The 19,544-nt window shown below is 41.0% G+C and overlaps 1 protein-coding gene across 6 annotated transcripts in view; it reads left to right on the top strand.

Moving 5' to 3' along the window:
* The window catches only part of GRHL2 (grainyhead like transcription factor 2), a 60,778-nt gene that overhangs the window by 36,265 nt on the left and 4,969 nt on the right, over positions 1 to 19,544 (top strand). For 3 of the 6 annotated variants that reach the window (XM_015856105.3, XM_015856110.3, XM_085539381.1), the window contains 6 exons: positions 6,018 to 6,105; positions 6,192 to 6,331; positions 8,406 to 8,437; positions 9,481 to 9,575; positions 13,748 to 13,833; positions 18,280 to 18,344. In XM_015856105.3, coding sequence (XP_015711591.1) covers positions 6,018 to 6,105; positions 6,192 to 6,331; positions 8,406 to 8,437; positions 9,481 to 9,575; positions 13,748 to 13,833; positions 18,280 to 18,344 — 506 coding nt within the window. The remainder of the gene's footprint in view (positions 1 to 6,017; positions 6,106 to 6,191; positions 6,332 to 8,405; positions 8,438 to 9,480; positions 9,576 to 13,747; positions 13,834 to 18,279; positions 18,345 to 19,544) is intronic. The other 3 variants (XM_085539380.1, XM_015856106.3, XM_015856107.3) reach the window with 3 other exon arrangements.

Below are 19,544 nucleotides of genomic sequence, written 5' to 3'. Positions count from 1 at the left end.
AAGTGGAGTGTACAATTACCATGGATGAAGGAGGCACCTCATTTGACAGTTTGCTATTACTGATGTGTTATAGCTCTAATAAAAAGTTTTTCTCCCCAGTGAATTATGTTTCTTGGTAGAATTTGGACCAGCTGTATCACGAATCTAGGTTTTCACCCAGTTATTTTACTGCTTTGCAGCCTCTTTGGCCCTGATTCTTTGGCTTGTGAGCAATTGTTGGACTATGCAGAGACAGCACACTATAGATCATGGCACATGAAGATCAAAATAGTCACAGAATGCACTAAGGTGCATCTCTGCTTGAAAAGTCAGTGCTGACCATAGGCTTATGCCAGTGCCATTCTGATGGTGTTATATCTTCTACCTCTAACAGTCAGGATAGGCAACTTTGTGGAGAGGTCTGTGATAGAGAAATGTTTTATTCAATAAAGGCTTTTATATTGAATAAATTTGTCTTTAATGACACACTGAAAAGTCCCAGTATGTAACTGATGGCTTCTTTACTGCTTGATTACAAACAGTTATTCTGAGAGCTTGAATTAAACTTTTCATCACTAGAAGTTTCTTATTAAAAACCAACTGAAAAAGATATGTTTGGAAAACATAAAACATAAACATTTAACATGAACATTCTCGTGTAATGTTTCAGTATCTTTTGTTTCTTACTCATTTCTTTTGCATAATTTATTTCTTTGCAGTGGTTTTCCTCATTCCTTTGCAGAGATTGGTAAAATTTGGTGGGATACTTTTCAATATCAAAATATAGATCATGTTTTAGTGAGTCTGACAATGTTATGGTCAGCTGTTTGTATCACCAGATAGAAACAGTTGCTCTGAAATGTTGTCTCTGTGATGATGATTCTTTAATGTATAGCATGACTACATATCATTTGTGTTTAACACCTGGCATCCCTGCTGGGAAGGATCTTCCAGGGGTGGGTTGAAGCCTGGATACTTGTCAAGGTTCAGGGATTCAGAAGCTTGCATCTATTTATGTGACTTGGAAATGTATCCAAATTAGTCTTCCTGTCTTACAGATGGGAACAGAAAGGCAAAAGGCCTTGCCCCTGGCAATATGTGGCATTAACTTTATAATGGAAAGGGCAGGAGTTCAACTGTTCCAGGTCTCTGCTACTGCTCCTTCCCCTTTTTCGGTTAGTTCTGCTCTTGCTGTCTTGACAACAGGATCTTGAGGGCGAATTGGTCAGTTGTATTACTGGGGAAAAAAAAATTGAAAGTAATGAATGTAAATGTATGCACCGAGGTCTTGCAGTCCAAGTGTTACACTTTTAATTGCAACTCTGAATGTCAAATGTTTAGAGATTTGAAGCCACAGATAGATATGAAAAGCTCCGTAAATATCAAAGTAGCAAGTCATTTTCATCTACCTGTTTTTGAAAAGCAATTAGAAAAAAATTGAATTATTAAAAAAAAGGAAGGAAATTCGGAGTGCAAACTCATCAAGGGTGACCTACAGACACAACTGGTGGGGATTTTGAATAATACATGTTCATTGCATCTATTGGCTTAATTGGTACTTCAAACATACAGATGAGGAAGCAGGAAATTAATGTTAAGACTTCTAATCAAAACTGTCTCAAAGCAGAAGAAGAGATCACAGGGGTAGTTAAAGCATTATGCATATCAAACTATTGAAACTGGGAACTGGAGGGCTCAAGGGTATTGATAATGAGATGTGTATCTATATAAAATGTATACATGCATGCACACACACAATGCTTTTTAATTTAATGCAGGGCTGAAAATGAATTAAGTGACTAAAAATGAATGAAAATTATCTAGGTCAATTCATTTGACGGCTTGTGTTCATTCGCACTTGGAAAGAGGCTGAGGCCCAATTCTCCTCTCACTTTACGCTGGTCTGTCTTTACTGACATCAGATTGTCATTATGCTTTTGTCAGTCAATAGATGGCTGGAGAATCAAAACTCCAGTGCCAGCTCAGTGTGGTGATTACACTCCTGTCCACATGGGAACCATCCTGTGTTTCTCACAACTGCACGTTGCACTCAGCAGAAGATACCTAGTGGGGCTGGGCACAGCCATCTTTTCCTAGCAATGGTGACATGGTGCTGGGCAGAGGGTCACTCCTCCAAGTCTGTTACTCGCCCTCTAGTGACATGACAGGACTTAGTGGCTGCTTGGTGGAGGCAACACAGCAAAGACAGTTTTTTGCTCAACTCTGTTGTGTTTAATTAAAAAAAATATTATCATAGAATAGAATCATAGAATTACCCAGGTTGGAAAAGACCTCAAAGATCATCAAGTCCAACCACAGCCGAACCAGTACCCTAACTCTAAAAACCCTACACTAAATCATATCCCTGAGTACCACATCCAAATGGCTCTTAAACACATCCAGGGATGGCGATTCAACCACCTCCCTGGGGAGCCTATTCCAGTACCTAACTACCCTTTCTGTAAAGAAGTTCTTCCTAATATCCAACCTAAACTTGCCCTGTCGCAACTTGAGGCCATTTCCCCTCGTCCTGTCACTTGTCACTAGTGAGAAGAGACCTGCCCCACTCTCACTGTAAATGTGGAGTGTAAATTATGGAGTGATTGTGAATGGCATCAAACATTTTCGTACACTTGAAAAGTCTGAACTGCACTGTTATTCCCCAATCTGGCAACCACAAAGAGAAGCTGATAAGAAAAGTGCTTGATTTATTAAAATTATCTGAATTAGGGGAACTGCACAGTAAATTCCTCCCACTGAAGTGCTGAAACGTATCATAGTTTGAAACACAGAAGAAGAAATATTTCTGTTTCTGACTGCTTTTACAAATGGTCTGTCTGCAGCTGTGGGGCCTCTTTCAGAGCAGTAGATGTGTTTATCTTAGTTAAATCACAGGTAGATGTGTGAAGGTTTGAAGGAAAACATTGCTGATAAACTATTTCTTTCAGCTGAAACACAGTGTCCATGCTGTGGAAAGAGTATCTCTGAAGAAATAGAACGACATCTAGCTAAGTAGCACATCTTTTCTGTCCATTAGTATTCACTTGAGCACTTGCTGAAATTTAGTATTCTTTTACATTTTTAAACTAGAAAGCCAAACAGATCCAATGTATTCTTTATGTAACATAAATGTATGCAGATAAGGGCTGCAAATGTTGTAATCATTTTAGTTCCCTATTCATTCTCCAATCTTTTTTCCGTGTGTATTTTCTAGTAGACAGTCTTGAAAGCAGCTGTTACAGTGCACGTCTTGTTTTCTCAGTGCTAATCTGCTTTGCCCTTGAGGTCTTTTTTATCACATGCAGATCTCCTATGCTACATTAAGATAAGAGAATATAATTTTTATTCCTTAAGTATGTTGTCAAGGAAACTTGCTGCCAGCCCTATTTATATACTGCAAGATGCTTTAGCCACTGAGTGTGAAGGAACTAGTAATTCAGGGACATTCTGATTTTCTGTATGTGATTAGCTTTGCTAAAGTGAAGCAGAAGCACTTGATGGGGCAAATACTGTAACATGCCAAAGTAAAATAAATTGATCTTGTTTTCCTTATTCTGAAAGACTGCATGTCATTTTGAATATATGCAGTGCCTACCATCTTGTCTTCAATTCAGATAGCAGTAAAGGAAATGGATTGCTAAGGGGTACTGAGCAACTGTAATTACCTGCTCATTTTCAGCTGCAGACAGAAAAAAGCTGGAGTCTATGGGTCTGTCCTACCAGGTGTGGAATTCTTTGGCCTTAATCTAGAAAAAGGTGTACATGTGAGCTTTGTGGTGGTGATGGGAGTGATCCTTACGGTGGTAAAGGCTTTGCTGGGCTGGAGCTAGAGTGCTTCACACCTTGCAAGACATAACCTTAGAGGAACTGAAGATTGGAGAGGGAAAAAACCAAACATTTTGAATCAGCTGAAATTCATAGCCTGGGTTTTGCTAATTGTTGATACTAGAACTAGTTGCATTGTACACAATCCAGACATCAGTGAAAAATGAAAGACTCCTTAAGTAGTTTGACTGGTGATAGCCTGATTTATAGTCCCCTTGACAGGGTTATTTCTCGTTGTGTCCTGATATGCAAGGTCTGATTTATTAGATATGTCATATGGCTTAGCTGTGAAAATGGTCCAGCAAAACTACTGGTCTGCAAAAATCATGTTGTGGTCCATTGTCTCAGCATCTGTAGCAAGGACAGAGATTGTGCAGGCTTGTCTGGCCCTCCACAATGCCTTTTAGGCTGCTTTTAGCTCAGAAGGGCCAGCAGGTGGTTTTGGGGTCCAGAAGCAATTCCAGCCTGTCTCACCTCCCACTGTGCCTCCTAATGGTGGTGTCAGGGAATTATATTATGTAGATCTTCTAAGCAGCCAAGCACTTCTCTATCTTATCCAGCATTTTTGGTGAGGACCTTTCCATTTATGTCAACAGGCTTCATGTCCACCCTGCCTTAGATTGTTGGCTTTCTCAGGAATCACAGTCACTGCATTGCTGAAGTGGCTGTGACACCAGTAAGAACAGTTAGGCAGGGAAGGCTGCCATGCTTGGGCTGCCTGTCCCATAGGGGACTTGGGTGTCTCATCTTAAGCATGTGAGGACAAAGCTGCCATACTTTTCTGGGCTCATAGTTAAAGAGGCAATCAAGGACAATCTGAAAACACACATTCTTAATTGTGTATAAAAAGCCAAATCCTCCTCAGCTTCTGCTCTCCTGAAACACCTGCTTGCTGCCATGTGAAAAAAAAATTACTTTTGAAGTCCATCCCAACACCTGTGAGCAGTCAGATGTGACACAGAGGCAGGGCTGAGGCCTTTGGGACACTGGCAGTAGGGTATATTTTTGCCTTTGTCAAAGAGCAGGAAGCCTTGTAAGCAATTTTGCTAGGGGCAGAGCTTGGAATCCCTCTGAGTTCATGCAATACCCGTGGCTGATCTCTGCGAGAACTGGGCTGGGGTCTGGGTCTGAAGGCAGTGTTTCTGTTAGACACCTTCACGTTTTTTAAATAGATGTTTCTTCCTCCAGTCTTCACCTGGAAAGTTATTGGTAGATCAAAGCCAGGAGCAGATATTTTCTTTAATCCTTTTTGAACTTGGTTCATTGGGTTTATGTGTGAATTTTGCCTTCTTGAGTGAATATTTTTAGCTTTCTTTCAAAGAAACTTCTAATTTTAATTTGTAAAACATCCTTAAGTTTTGCATGCCGACTGTCTGGAAGCATATGGATCTTTAATACAGTTCACAAGATGACTGTATTCATATTTATAAGGTAAATCAGGAGAACTTCAAAGGAGGTGTTACTTCTTCTTATGCCAATAACAACTTATATTTTCTAAACTTATCAAGAAACTATTTACACAACAGAGGCCTGCAACTTCCCATGAGTTCCTAGGACCTAGTAGGGTAATGCTATGATGCTTTCCAGTTTCTCCAGGGCTTCTCCCTGTTTGAAATGCCTGCATTATTCTGTAATGAGCCTCTGCACTGCAAACAGCTGTTGGTATAGTGTTCTTGCATTGGCAAATCTCAAAGGACTTCATAGAGCTGGACAGCACAATGCAATCCTGCTCCCAAACAAGGTGGGTGGAGGGGAGTTTAGGGAAAAGTGTAGCATAGACATGATCTAAGATGACAGCAAACCTGCAGGTGCTTTATATACACACATTAATTATGTGGCCTGAGCGTTCCATCCTTTGCTGAGGTGCTGGGTGCACAAAGCCCTTTGTGCTGGGTGTTGACAGCAGGCCTCCTCCAGACCTCTTGGCCATTGGTCCCATCTCCTCCACACCAGCAGCAGTGATGGGCACAGGTTTATTCCTTTTCCTGGTTTCAAGCCTGGGGGCTGCTGGATGTGCCAACCCAAGTTTCAGATACAGGTGCTTAATACAGAGTGTGCTGACCTTCCACATTCCCCAACAGTGTGGCTGCATTTAGCTGTAATGGGATAACCAGCCTCCATTTGGGCATTTTTGATTGCAGGTCATGATACTTATCGTGGTTAGTTCCTCTTGGGCTAATAATATCTGTGGGTTGTCTTTTTTTTTGCATCAGGGAGCAGAAAGGAAAATCCGAGATGAAGAAAGGAAGCAGAATAGGAAGAAAGGCAAAGGCCAAGCATCCCAAGCCTCCTGTAATAACTGTGAGTAAGATGGGTCTCTCTGTTTTGGGCTAAGTCATGCTTCGCGTGCCCTCTCTCACAGCTGCCTTTCTTTGTGATCCTCCCAGCAGCTGAAGGAAAGCTGAGTGCACTCCCTCTGCAAAAAAAGAGTGATATAACCTTCTTCAAAACAATGACTGACCTGGATTCCCAGCCAGTTCTCTTCATACCAGATGTTCACTTTGGAAACCTACAAAGAACTGGACAGGTAGGAAATAATAATGGGACAAGCAGGTGCCTACCTGCCATCTGACTGCATGTGCTCTGAGGCAGATTGTATAAATACAAAGCACTGCTATTGGTGGTTGCTTGTTTCAGCTCTTGGTTTTGGTAAATGCAATTCTTGGTGAATAATTCAGCTTACAGAAGACAAATGCCTTAGTTCTGGGTGCTCAAAAATGAAATCTATACTTCACTAATAACAGACTATTTTGTGTTTGTTATGATTTTGTCATTCTTTTGCTAGTAAGATGTGGAACAAGCAGTCAGGGATTTTGAACTAGAAGTATGATTTGCGACTAGAAGTCTGTTTTTTTGAATGTTCAATTTGTCCTGATGAGATGAAGTGCCACCTGGTGGCAGAAGAGGTCTCCCTGTCTGGAACGACTGAAAACAAAGCCTGAGCTCATTGCACAGGAGTAGATTCAGGAAACCCTGCTGCCCATTCACTGTAGGCATCACCTGGAGACGTCGCAGTTCTTTAGAAGGAAGTATACAGTATAATATGGGAAGTAAAATTCCATCATACTAATGCCTAATAACACATCTTTAGTATTGGCTTAGTGCTGAAGTCGTGAAATCATTATGAGCAGTAAGTATGAGGAAGTCTGCTGACCTGACTTTTTAAGACCTACTTTATTACTTGGTGGGAAATTGCAAACCTGAATTTTCAGGCCAGCTTTGACAATTTTTTAAAATATGAGCTTGTTATTCATTAGCTTCTGAGGAAGTGGAATGAGACCTTTCTGTATGTGTTCATAAGGATAAATAGCAGATGATGAAACTTTACAGACTTCTCACTGCAAAATATTAAAATAATGAAGATTAACTGATGCTGTATTTGAATTGTCATTTATTGTAAAGCTGAGAGGATTGTGGTAGAGCAGAGCACAGAGTGCAGACTTTGCAGTCACAGCTGTCACTGACTCGCTCTCCCAAATTGGAAAGACGCCCACTCATGTATCAGTGCTGGTACCTTCTGTCCTCGTGGCTTTCAAAACAGAGCATGGATTTGTCTCATAACAGAAGGTGGAAGCATTCTTCAGTGTATGTCATTGTGTAAATAATTTTCCATATAACTGGAAGATGCTTTAGGCAATGTTCGGCCCTGTCTTCTGCTCTATAAATTGTAATATCAGTGTTCTTTGCTAGTCTAAACTTTTAAAATTGTATTGCATATTGGTTAATATTAGAATGGTTTATTGTGACAGTGTTTTGTAGCTCCTGGGCTTAAAATGGTTTTCAGATGCTGTAGAGTTCAGCTTTACACACACCTCTGAGTACCAAGCTGTACTAGTTGTACAGGCTCAAAAGTCAAACCTTCAAGTGAAAGCCAAGTGTGTGCTGCATTTCATCAGGGCTCCAATGCCCTGCCTTCACCCCATGCTGGCTCAGTAGTTCAGCAGCTGAAATATGGGTGTTCTTGGTACAGACCCACACTTCAGGCATATTATGAGGAATTTGGCTGACTGCTGTGTAAAGCCTTCTGTCATGGGCTGTGATTTTATACCACTGCTGCTACCACTGGCCACACTTACTGCTGTTGTAAATCTGGTCCTACTGAGCTACGCTGATGTACACAAAACTGTGATCTGGACTTGTTCTCCTGCCCACAGCCTGTGCAAAAAGATCATCTGTACCATTAGCAATTGCATTTCCATTTGTTCTGTGGTTTAATATTGCTCCTGCTTGTTTAATTAGGTTTTCAGACAGTATTAAATACATATAAAAAGCTTTTGAGTGTGGTGGATTAAGGATAATTTGAGTGATTAGTGGTTGATTTATAAAATTGTAGCATAAATGAAAGAATTATATAAACCAGAGGAGAGGACAATGTCTGTCAAAATACTTTGAAATATTTCAAATAGATGATATTCAACAGCAGTCTTTCAAAGCTGCACTCTATGCTGACCGAAATTAGAACCGCAGATGTGTGTGTTTCATAGAAGATGGATTTTTTAACAGATTAAGAACTGCAAACCACTTGCCATTTCTCCCATTTGAAGTTACTTTGTTAAGCATGTGTCAGTGTTTTTGGAATAATTCCTTTTCTCTCCTTCTAGGTTTACTATAATACAGATGATGAGAGAGAAGGGTAAGACATTTATTGTTTCATCAGCTTTGCAGTTAGCAGTTCAATTTCACAGAATGCAGGCATAAAAATATGAAATAAAACTCACTCCTCCCTTCCCCCATGTTCTCTCATCACTGATGGTAGGTGAATAATTTGTGTAGAGAGGAGGTTTAATGTATAGCAGCTTTCTTTTCCTTTACGTGAACTGACTTCTTTTTATGCCTATTTTTTCTTACATTTCCATGTAGAACAATTTGAAGAGCTGTAAGGTTCAACACAAGGTTAGGGCAATATATTTGATAATAAAGAGTCTTTTATGTAATGGTCTTCAAATAATCATAAAACCATGAATTGTTTAATGAAGCACTAAAATTCACTCACATTCCTGGAAGCTGCTTAACAGCACTTGTGTGTATGTGACAAATAAAGCAAATGCAGAGAAAGCACCCCAATATCAGAAGAGAAAGGAAAGAGAATGGGAGATCCTGGGAAAAGACTGGAAATGGGAGCACTCTCTGTCTGGTTTCGAAGGGACTGGAAGAATTACAGAAAGTCTCTAAAACAGGGAGTCACAAAATAAGGACTTGAACATGTGTGGCTGAAATTTAGCCAGTATTAACTGTGAGCCGTCCATCCCTCACGCTTTTCTAAGTTGGTTGAACCTCGAACCAACTAAATATACTTCTCCCAAAAGAGGTGAATGCACATGTATGTGTGAGTTCACCTCTTTACTCAGTAGCTTCTTCGTCACCAATTCTTCCAGCGTTTAAATACATATTTAAACAGTCAAGAGTCTTCAGTCTTTTCTAAATAATATGTCACACTGGACATATTATTTCCTGTCACCTGTCCCAGCCAGTCAGTCTAGGCAACTTGAGAGGCTTGGATTGTTTAGATATGCATCAAAAGCTAAATCCATGCAATTTCTGGTCTGTTACTTGAGTAGCTAGCAGGGTTTTTGCCAGAGTACCTTTGTACTTTGAGTCATAACTGCTGCTGTTGTCTCTTCCCTGTTGGTGGGAGCACAGTTTTCCATGACATGACCCCTGTTGTGTGTTTTCTAGTAGCAGTGTCTTGGTCAAGAGGATGTTCCGACCTGTGGAGGAGGAGTTTGGTCCATCCCCTTTGAAACAAATGAAAGAAGAAGGCCTGAAAAGAGGTAATGGTCAGTTCTTAGTGGTTAAAATGAATGCTCTGAGAGTCCTGCTCTCACGCAAGAAAAGATGCATCTGGCTTAGACCAAGTCAGTTGTGTGTTGCTAGCACAAACATGGTACAGATGGGAGAAGATACCATCACACCAGCCCAGTACACAAGGTGGCACTTCAGCAATTGCTTACAGTGATGTAAAAGCTGGAAACAAAAGGAGACAGAACCATGTACTGTCTCGAGAAGGGGTCAGGACACAAGTGTATAAGATGCAAAAAACTTAGAAAGTTTCATGGCCCTTGGCCAAACTACAGAGTTCACGAATGTTCCAGTAGCGAGTCTGTGTTTGTTTATTTTTAACTTTTGCTCATCTTTTCTGATCTGGCTGGGGTCACAATATGCAAGATGCACTGGGTCAGATACAGAGACATTACACAGGCAAGCTTGTGCTGTCTGCAGAATGAGATTAGCCTGAATGAAATCTCAGAACTTTTCTACCCAATTCAGAATGTAAGGCATGGAAAAACATCCTCAAGTTGACATAGCTGAATTATTTATAAGTTTGTTTCCCGTAACTGTTTTTTACTGCACTGAGAGAATACTACCACAGTTGCGTTCATTTCATACACTCTGTCTGTCTAACCCATTTTCAAGTTCATATCAATGCAAGTTAATGTTGAATAACATTTAAACAGTGGTTTATGTAGAGCTGTCGACTTTGCATGAAGATAAGGATGAATATATGGTGGTTTTGTCCACAAGATGTGCTTTCTGAGCAGTAATTTACAATACGGAGTTATATGTGATAAAGACCTACTCTGCCATAGTTAGGCACTCTGGAGAATATTTGCTGTTCCTTCAGTGTCATGAGTTCTGTCATGTAAGCTTATTGGCGAATCCTGGGATTTAACCAACCCACATAGATCAAGCTCATGTGTTTTTTTTAGGTTCACCTATCAGTTTGTGAGACAACAGGGCAACAAGGTGTAGAAGTGAGCTTGTTTGTTCTCAGCTACATCACCTGTAAGACTCAACTTATCGTAATCCTGTATTTGCAAATTTTCTCTGTTGGTGAGGGTAGTGTGCTTGAAACAAGGGAAGCATGCAGAATTACAGGATGGAGAGTGGTGTTTTCCTAGAATAAATGTAAACACATTATTCCTTTAATTAATCCTTCAATGAATAATACGAGATCAGCACTGACCACAGGCTTGCATCTGGTTGATTCAAGGCCTTGACAAAACTCACATTATCAGTCAGGGCTACATCAAATAGAAGGGGACAACCACAAGGACTGCATAAGAAACTGTCTTTTACTGCAGTTTCACCTGGGTTTCCCAGCTGGAAGCCTGGAGAGGTGCCTGTAGGGAGATGATATTGCTTTGCTTTGAATATTGCTGTCCTTTGCTGTGGTAAGTTGTTTTAATATTGTCCAGGAATTGCAACTATTTCAAGGGGAAGATGTGAAAGAAAAAAAATGTTTTTCAGCTGGTGACAAAACTCTGCTAAATAATTAAATCCAGGAGAGGCACGAAGTCAGAGAAGCTGGAGGATGCTCTTTTCATATCCCTTTTCCTGTTCACTATTTGTTGCAACTTGGACGATGCTGGCTGGAGGCCAGACCTCCTCCAGCACGGCCTTTGCTCTGGTGAACTTCCTGCCATCAGGAACCCTGCATCTGGGATTGTACCTATGGAGAGCTCCAGCTGAATCTGCCCACTTGACAATACTGTTTTTGCATTAATGCTCCGCTGCTTTTTCCAGGCCCAGCATTTCTAGAAGCTTGGGCTCAGTGAGGGGTCCAAGTACAAATGAAGAGCTGGAGTGTCAGTGTGTCATTTCACCTCTGCCTCCTGGAGCTAAGTATCAAGGGGCAGCCCTCAAGAGAAAAGGGATCTGAAAGGGGTTGCAAACCATCAGTGAAACAAGTTCTGTATTCTTGCACAGATAGCTGCATCTATTTGAATGTATCTTTCATGTCCTTGGTCTCTGTGGAAAGTACAAGTGCCCAACACAGAAATGTAGAGGATGTTAATCTGCACCATCTGTGCAGATTTCAATGGAAGTTTCCCATTAATAATAAGTCCAGCAGCCATGTTACAAATCAGGTTGGTTTTCAGTCCTGTCATTCTCAGTCTGTCATATCTCTTTTCTCTCTGGAGAGTTGTGTTAATCATTTCAAACCATTTTCTGTTCATAGAAAATGAGGTTTAGCGAACCATCCTTATGAATACATTATGTAACTGTTAGCCGAAGAATTGGTATCTGGGCAATCAATGAAAACTCCAAGTGCAGAAAAGGAAAGCCTGGTGACAGCTACCAGCTCTGCTTCCCTTGTCTGAAATGTGCCACATCTCCATCCAAGGATGTGTTGACAAAGTGCCCTGGTTGCTCAGAGTGAGGCTGGGTATTGGCCACACCTGGGCTCAGCTTGCCAGTCTGAGTAGAGGACTTCATGTCTCATTATGTTCCTAGTTTCCTTTTTACCATGTCTGCTGCTGGTGTTCTGCCTTGGCAGGTTTGCCAATTGAGAGCCAAGCTGCTGACACTTTCAGAAGAGCTGTCTGACATTGTTCTACCACCTTCATATTTAAACCCCCTGTTGAGTGGCCTGACTTCCAGAAATCACCCAGATACAACAGCCTGCCTTGCATTCAACAAAAGCTGCTTACTGGTGTGGAGTTTTGTGAATCAGAGCTACTTATGAAGATAAATTTGTCACCTCTGCCTTTTGCAACTCTTTTTAACATCTAAAGAGCATTAGGGAGTGCCGTGGGCTACACTGAAAGTCCAGGTAGTGCAGAGATTAGGAAAATCTGAATTTGTCTTACTCTGTCAAAAATAACTTGCTGCCTGATGCAAGATATTTTCCCCCCCAGTACTGCAGTCTCTGTCAAGGTGGCATGGAGGTGATGACAGTAGGTTCAGAGGCTGTTAGTGCTGGTTGAGCCACATCATCACACAAAGGTTTGCTGGGCTGCTTTGGCAACTGGAAGAGGGGGCAGACTGAAGAACAGCTCACAGAACTGGGCTATTTTTCCCCATGCATCCGCCCTTTTTGTTTGCAGTGCAGGAGGATTCACAGGGGCCAGAATATTGGAGCACAAGGGCAGGGAGGAGACAGGATCTTTAGGCACTGCTGTCATCAGGAGTCATTTATAGAAAAGCGTGCTTTTCACTCCTGTTATGGGGAAAGAAAACCAACACCCCCCTTCCAATATGTTTACAGTAATCCCAGCTCTCTGTGTGTATAATAGTGATTCAAATTGCCTGTTATCCTTGCAATGGATTCCTCATTCAACATAATATTCCATGAGATGCCAAACACAGCAGAGTAATTTAAAGCCGAGTGCTTGGTTTGTATCATGACCCCAACTTTAGCTTCAGACTGAGGGATTTTACCTCTTTTCAGACACGTTCTTAATTATTAAGGCTGGCAGATAGTTCAGATGTTTGAAAAGCTGGAAGTTACCGGACAGCCCTCTAGTTGCAAGAAAAGTATTACTGAAACAGTAAATATCTCAGTACAAGTAAAAATAGCATTTGACATGAGTGCTTGCTTATGCAAGTAGGAAGATCAAAACCAACCAAGTTTTAACTACTACTGTGAATTTATTTGTTCCTTTATATTTTGACCATTGTTTAATTTGCGACTCAAAGTTATCTCTGCTTCTCTGACATTCAAAAGGACTCTTTCAAATAGGTTCCAATGAACTGCCAAAATGTGGGCGAAAAGACTGCTACCACAGTCATGCAGAGCCAATTTGTGGCTAATACTTGTAAACTGAAGATGCAAAGAAGTGCTGTTATCCCTGGTTTTGTAGACTAAGACATAAAACTGGTCTGAGCAGCCAAGTTTTAAGCCTTATTTCAATTATTCGAAAGTATTTTTTTTGTTGGAGTTTCTCTTCTTTAAGTAAATGGAAATTTAAATTCCTGAACTCCTAGACTTCCCACATTTAATTAAATTTGCTGTGTTTTCCTTGTGTGTTTTCAAGGCAGCCATGGTGTGTCTTGCTGATGATAGGAAATTCCTTCTTTTCTTTTTAAGTGGAAACCATTTTCAGCATTTCATTTTATCTGTCAAGGATCAATATTTGTTTTTCCTAGTCAATGTGGGGTGTTTCATCTGTTCAGTTGTCTGGACATGCTCCAAATTTGACTTTTTTTTTTTCTTTTTCAGTGCTTTTATATGTGAGGAAGGAGACAGATGAGGTGTTTGATGCCTTGATGCTGAAATCACCCACAGTAAAGGGGCTAATGGAAGCAGTAAGTATCCGATGTCCTTACTTTATCTTTCTTACTAAGAAAAACTTGAGACTCATATGTGTTGCTGAGGTAAAATATAATTGACAGACTAAGCTATTCTCAGATATAATGAAAGCATTTCATAAGGGCTTTTTGGAGCACACCTCTGAAATGTTGGCGTGTTCTAAACTGAATGCTGTCAGCAAGTTGCTGAGATAAAATAGACTCACAGATCTGATTTATTGGAGAGCCGACCCTTGAGGAATGGCAGTAATTAACCAATGTTAAGGAAACGGGGAAATAATAAAGGCTCCATTTTCTGAAGTGCTTCTTTCTGAAGTGCCAGTTCAGAACCTGTTGAATCTTCTCATGTGTTCAGAGCCATCTTTTAAAGAAGAGACCCAAGGATGCACTGTTTCCATGCACTGTTTCCATGTTTCCATCTGGCTTTTGTGCAGTGCTGTCTCAGCACACAAGGGACAGATCATGAGCCAATGCAGACAGGTCATTCATACTCCTGTCTCACACACCTTATCCAACCCTAGCTCCCAGTGTGACTTGCTGCAAGCCTTCTCTTTGTCAAGGTGTGTCTTTGACTTGAGTTTTTACTTGTTACATGTTATCTGTGATTGTGAGTGGAATTGTGTGCCTCATTGCTTAGGTAGGGAACTAATATAAGACTGACCTGTAGAGAGAAACTGCCTGGCCTGAGAAGATGGAAATGGAGGAAAGTGCCTCTAGAGAGCTCAGCTGAGTAGTAGAAGTATATATATTCATACTCTTATAAAATCATCAGTGTCTTGTAGCACATATCAAGCGCAGTGCAGTAAGGATTGAGTTATTTGGCCAGAAGTACAAGACAAAAAGCTCTTGTGGTTTTAGAGACAGTCTCAAGCACCTATGCAGATCAGGGTATCTCTGAGGTGAGTCAGCTGCAGGAATGGCCTGATAATTCTTTTGCTAAAGCTGTTTGTTAGTGACTGCAGAATGCACATGTATAATAATAGGCAGGCTTCTCTTGAAGGGGTTGCAATCTGATTCATGGTGAAACTGGAACATGATTTTATCTTGTCTTTGTATGAAAGTTAAAAGTAAGTTTTAATCCTTCCATAACCCTTCATGCTAACATGAACATTTTATTTTCAGCATTCTGTGCCTCTTAATGCTGGTATCCAGATACTCTGTAACATAAAAATAAAGCTGGTCCAGAAACAAGAGAGGTTTTCGTGTACATCTATCAGCACAGCTGTTAACTCAGTGGCATGTTTTCAGCACCAGAGAAATCTGATCTGTTGTAAAATGTCCCAGATCACTGGAAGGAATACATTCAGAAAATTTTAATTCTCTTTGGTAGGATATAGTGGATAAGTGCATGCCAAAAAGCTGTCAAGTTATGTACTCTTAACTACTTTCTCTGCAATCTTTTCAGCAAATAATGCAATTCTGTGATTGTACACATCCTAAATATTCAAATCTAAGTTCAGTGCAAGGATTCAGGAAGCTGAGGATCTGGTGACTGACCGGGTCCAAATCCTGCTTTCAGATTCATCCGAAGTCAGGTTAACTCTCTGGATCTCGGTAGATGCAGTAGTCTAACATGACTGAGGATGATCTAAACTGGGAAATACAAGCATCTTCCAGTGTCTTTCTAAAATTAAAACCAGCTGAGTTCAACACAGCTTGCTTAGACCACAGGTTATGGTACTTGTCTATATATGTATTCTTCCAATCTATGTAGAGCAACAGAGAAGACTGCTCCATAGGAATAAATTGGCAGAGATATTTTCCTGCATTCCTTGACCAGCCCAGGTGTTGTCTTTTGTGTCACAGAATCACAGAATTGTAGGGGATGGAAGAGACCTCCAGAGGTCATTGAGTCCCATGCCAAAGCAGGTTCCCTACACCAGGTCACACAGGTAGATGTCCAGGCGGGTCTTGAATATCTCCAGAGAAGGAGATATTCACAGCCCACCCTGGGCAGCCTGTTCTAGTGTCATCCTGACTTGAGCAGAAAAAGCAGTTCTGGTGGCTTGTACAATCAGATGTGTGCTACGAACAGAGTTGCCATGCCAGGGGGCTGCAGCCCAAAGGGAGAACAAGCCTGTCATTTCAGTACCATTCTGAAGGATGTCCCACAGCTTCAGGCATCCTAAAGGAAGTAGAGAATTCTTTGCTCAGAATATTTCAAAATAGAGTTGATAAAGGAAAATATTCCAAATAAAGATATACTTTGTTACTGCATTGTAGCATGCTTGGGATCAGATAAAAAAAATAATTCTATTATATATGGAGGTTGTTAGTTGCGTTTTTCTCCCCAAGCTGGCAACAAACCTGTTTCAGAAGAGGGTGTTAAGTGAGATGCCCTAGCAGATGCTAGCTCTCTGCTTTCTCAGATTCTGCATTAGGACTTAGCACATTTGTACTGGAGACTTGCTTTCTGAGCCTGTGAGTGGGAGGCTTTCCCATTCCCCTGCTTGAAGCCGTGCTTCCACAGCTCACCATTTAGTATAATTGGTTGAATCCTTAGGGGTTCCTGAGAAATGTGCTTAGTCAGTTAGCTGGAAGTCTTTCCCAAAGCTCTCTAATCCCTTCATATCATATAGATCCCACACCTGTCACAGGCACTGTGACAAGCACGACTTTCTTGGCCCTATCACTCATAGCTTGTGTAGGAAGTGGTGTCCCAGGGTCCCAAACCACTTTGAGCAACATTTGATATGCATGAGTGTTAGGCATCCCAAGTATCCTAGGGAAGTTTGATGCTGGAATGTGCAGAATGCTGTATACTAACTGCTAGTAAACCTCCTTGAGAAAAGAATGTTTGCATCGAGTCTTCAGCTCTGATCTTTACAGTATCACTAGGTTTCAGAGTTAACATGCCAAAGAAGGTACAGCATTTCCTCATATTCACACAGGAGTTGCGACATTTTCACGTATCTCCAGCACCGTATCCAAAAGGGCAGTGAAACATGCTGGTGTGAGTAAAACTGAGGTATGGAGTGAGTGGGTCTGGTGAACTTACCAGATGCTCCTTAAATACATCATCCGCTGTTAGCCTCAGGTAGAAACAGCAAGCAGAGGAAACTGTTGGCAGAGTCCAGGTTTCATAGGCTCATCACATCTTGGAGTTATGCTGTACTTCCTAAATACAAAATTGTGTCTTAGACAAGATGGCAGTTATACAAGTATAGGTGATGTAGGAAGGTATAAGCTAATTAATTCTCTTAGCTGCCCCTGGCTGTCTTGACGGGAGCCGTGATTTAGGTTCAACCTGAGAATATTTGAATCTGTCCCTGGTGCTGAGTGTTATTCATTGCTTGCTTTTCATTTTCTGTTTCATAATTGCTTTCATTTACTTTTCCAAAATATGACTTTTCTCAATGGCAGTCTGAGCACAAAGGAAATGATTTCACAGTGACTGATGTTTGACAGGTTTTAGTGGATTTTTAATTGTACTTTTCAGTTCTCTGATGCAGAAGAAAAGAGTCAGCTATTTATCTGCAACCTCGTTTAACCTGAGAAGAGCAAGAAGCTTACTTTGGTTAGCAGTAGCATACCACAGTTCATTAATCACTGACTGGAAGGTCCTTTTTTCCATAATTCTTCTGCCTCTTGGGACAATCCTCCTCTGAAGTGTGAGTGTTGAGACCCATTCTCTCAAAGAAGAGTCGTAATTTGGAAAGGAAGCACTTAGTTCTCAGGGACTTCAGCTCTATGAATGCTGCAACACAGGTTTGCTTAGGCCAAAACATTGCCATGAAGAGTGCTTGCTGATTGTGGCAATTTGTTGGCTAAATTCTTCATTCAAAGTTTTGCTATGTTTTCTACGTTATCGTGTGAGTGGATGCAAAGGGACTGATTTTAAAAGTCCTTTGCCATGTTAACAGACTTCTCTGAGGCATCTCATCTGGCTATGGGTACATTCAGGTGATGCTTTGTGATCCAGTGTTCTCATTTTGCAACTCTACTAACTGCCTCCCCAGCAATATATTCTGTGAGGTACCATGGCTTCCCACAGGAAAAGGTACCCAGAAGATACTTTTCATGCCAAAGGAGTGTCATGAAGGAGACTATTAGCTTAACAGATGTTGGAACGCCATTGAGAAATAGTAGATGTCCTGTTGTGTTGCTGCTCATCTGCCTTTTGCCTTGGGTGAGGAGTCTTTGCTTCCATGAGTCCAGATAATTAGAGTAAGGAAAGGGAGAAAGATTGCTGAAATTCTCATATCTGTGAAAACTGTAGTCTCCAAGTTTTGGATAGAAACTTAGCATTTTTAATGAAGATTTCTAGGATCATTTCTCCATCAAATCATTCTTAAATATAGATACAGTGTGGTTGTGAAACACTTTTTTTTATAGTTCTGTCAAAGTTTGCAAAGATAATGTTTAAATTTCCTTGTGTAAAGGGAGAGGTGAGGCCGTGCCATTCCTCAGTAGTCTTTATTAATTTTCTTTTGATGATTTCAGATCTCTGAGAAATATGGGTTGCCAGTGGAAAAGATTGCAAAACTTTATAAGAAGAGCAAAAAGGGGTAAGTACGCTATAAGTAAACTAACTATGACAGTCAGGGATCATGACTGTGCCTGGGGCATCACTGTGCTACACAGTATAAACACTTTTAGGAGACCTGCCCACACCCCTAAAATCTTACTGTCTATGGAAAAAGCAAACGGTGGCAGAAGAGGAAACATCCAGCCTGTATCTGACCAGCATTCATAGGCTTACTGTGAAGGAGCAGTATTTATGTTTGGAAAATGTTTTTGCGTAAAGCCTGTTTTATAGGTTTTATGCTTACTTAATAACATCATGGAGAGTGGTATGGGAAAGGCACAGCCTTTGCTGTGAATGGAGTTTCCCTGCAGCATTAGGAAGAAATGGGCCGCTGCCTGAATCTGAAAGGCAGGCAAGCACAAGGGAGAGCGCTGTTTGCTGCAGGGCTTTCAGCTGAGTAAATTTAGACATGAGCATCACAGCTGTGGTTTTATAATAGCTGGGCTGCTATGCTTGATCATAAATCTGAATCTCTCTGTTTTATCTTTTGTTACTGCTAAATAACATCAATATTCTAGCAACATCATTTTTAGTCAGTCTTTCATTTTTGGCCCTAACAGTAACTTAGGACAATGTTTTGTCTGATGATTTCTTTTGCTTTTGAAAAGACAGGTGAAACTCGTTGTGTTTTGCTTCCTTCTAACACTGTTTCTAAGTGACGTGTTTGTTGGAAGAAACCCTTTATGGTAAAGAGAGAGGAAAACACTCCTATGCACTTGTATTCTTGAACCTGAGCTGAGTTCTGTGAGCTGTGTGCACAGCACCAATTCCACTGCTTTCCCGTGTCAGTGACTCACATCACAGAGGAGGAACAGCTTGTGTGGCATGGCTGGGGGGCAGAAAAAGATGCACTTGGGGGATCTGACACTGCACATAGGAAATGCTGGCTGGGTCTGCACAAAATCTGGAGTGCACCTGCAGGTGATTCCTGAAGTGGGTAAAGACCCAGCCCTGGCATGTATCTAACTACTTTCACAAGCTGTTACCTATAACACAAAGGCTAGAAGGGACTATGGGGCAGACCCTGATGATAATTTCCCATCTTGTCCCTGCACTGGCACATTCTGGAGTTTCTTATTGTTTCATGTTGAAGTCAGTGGAGCGTATGGATGTGGTGAAGTGCATGGCTTTCCTTTTTGCTGTTCTGGTGTGTGAAAATACTGATTTTTGCCTTTGTCAC

This window comes from Coturnix japonica, chromosome 2, assembly GCF_054131305.1.
Source record: "Coturnix japonica strain WE chromosome 2, WE-NBRP24, whole genome shotgun sequence".
Classification (NCBI taxonomy): domain Eukaryota; kingdom Metazoa; phylum Chordata; class Aves; order Galliformes; family Phasianidae; genus Coturnix; species Coturnix japonica.
This window is presented reverse-complemented; position numbering and strand designations above follow the sequence as displayed.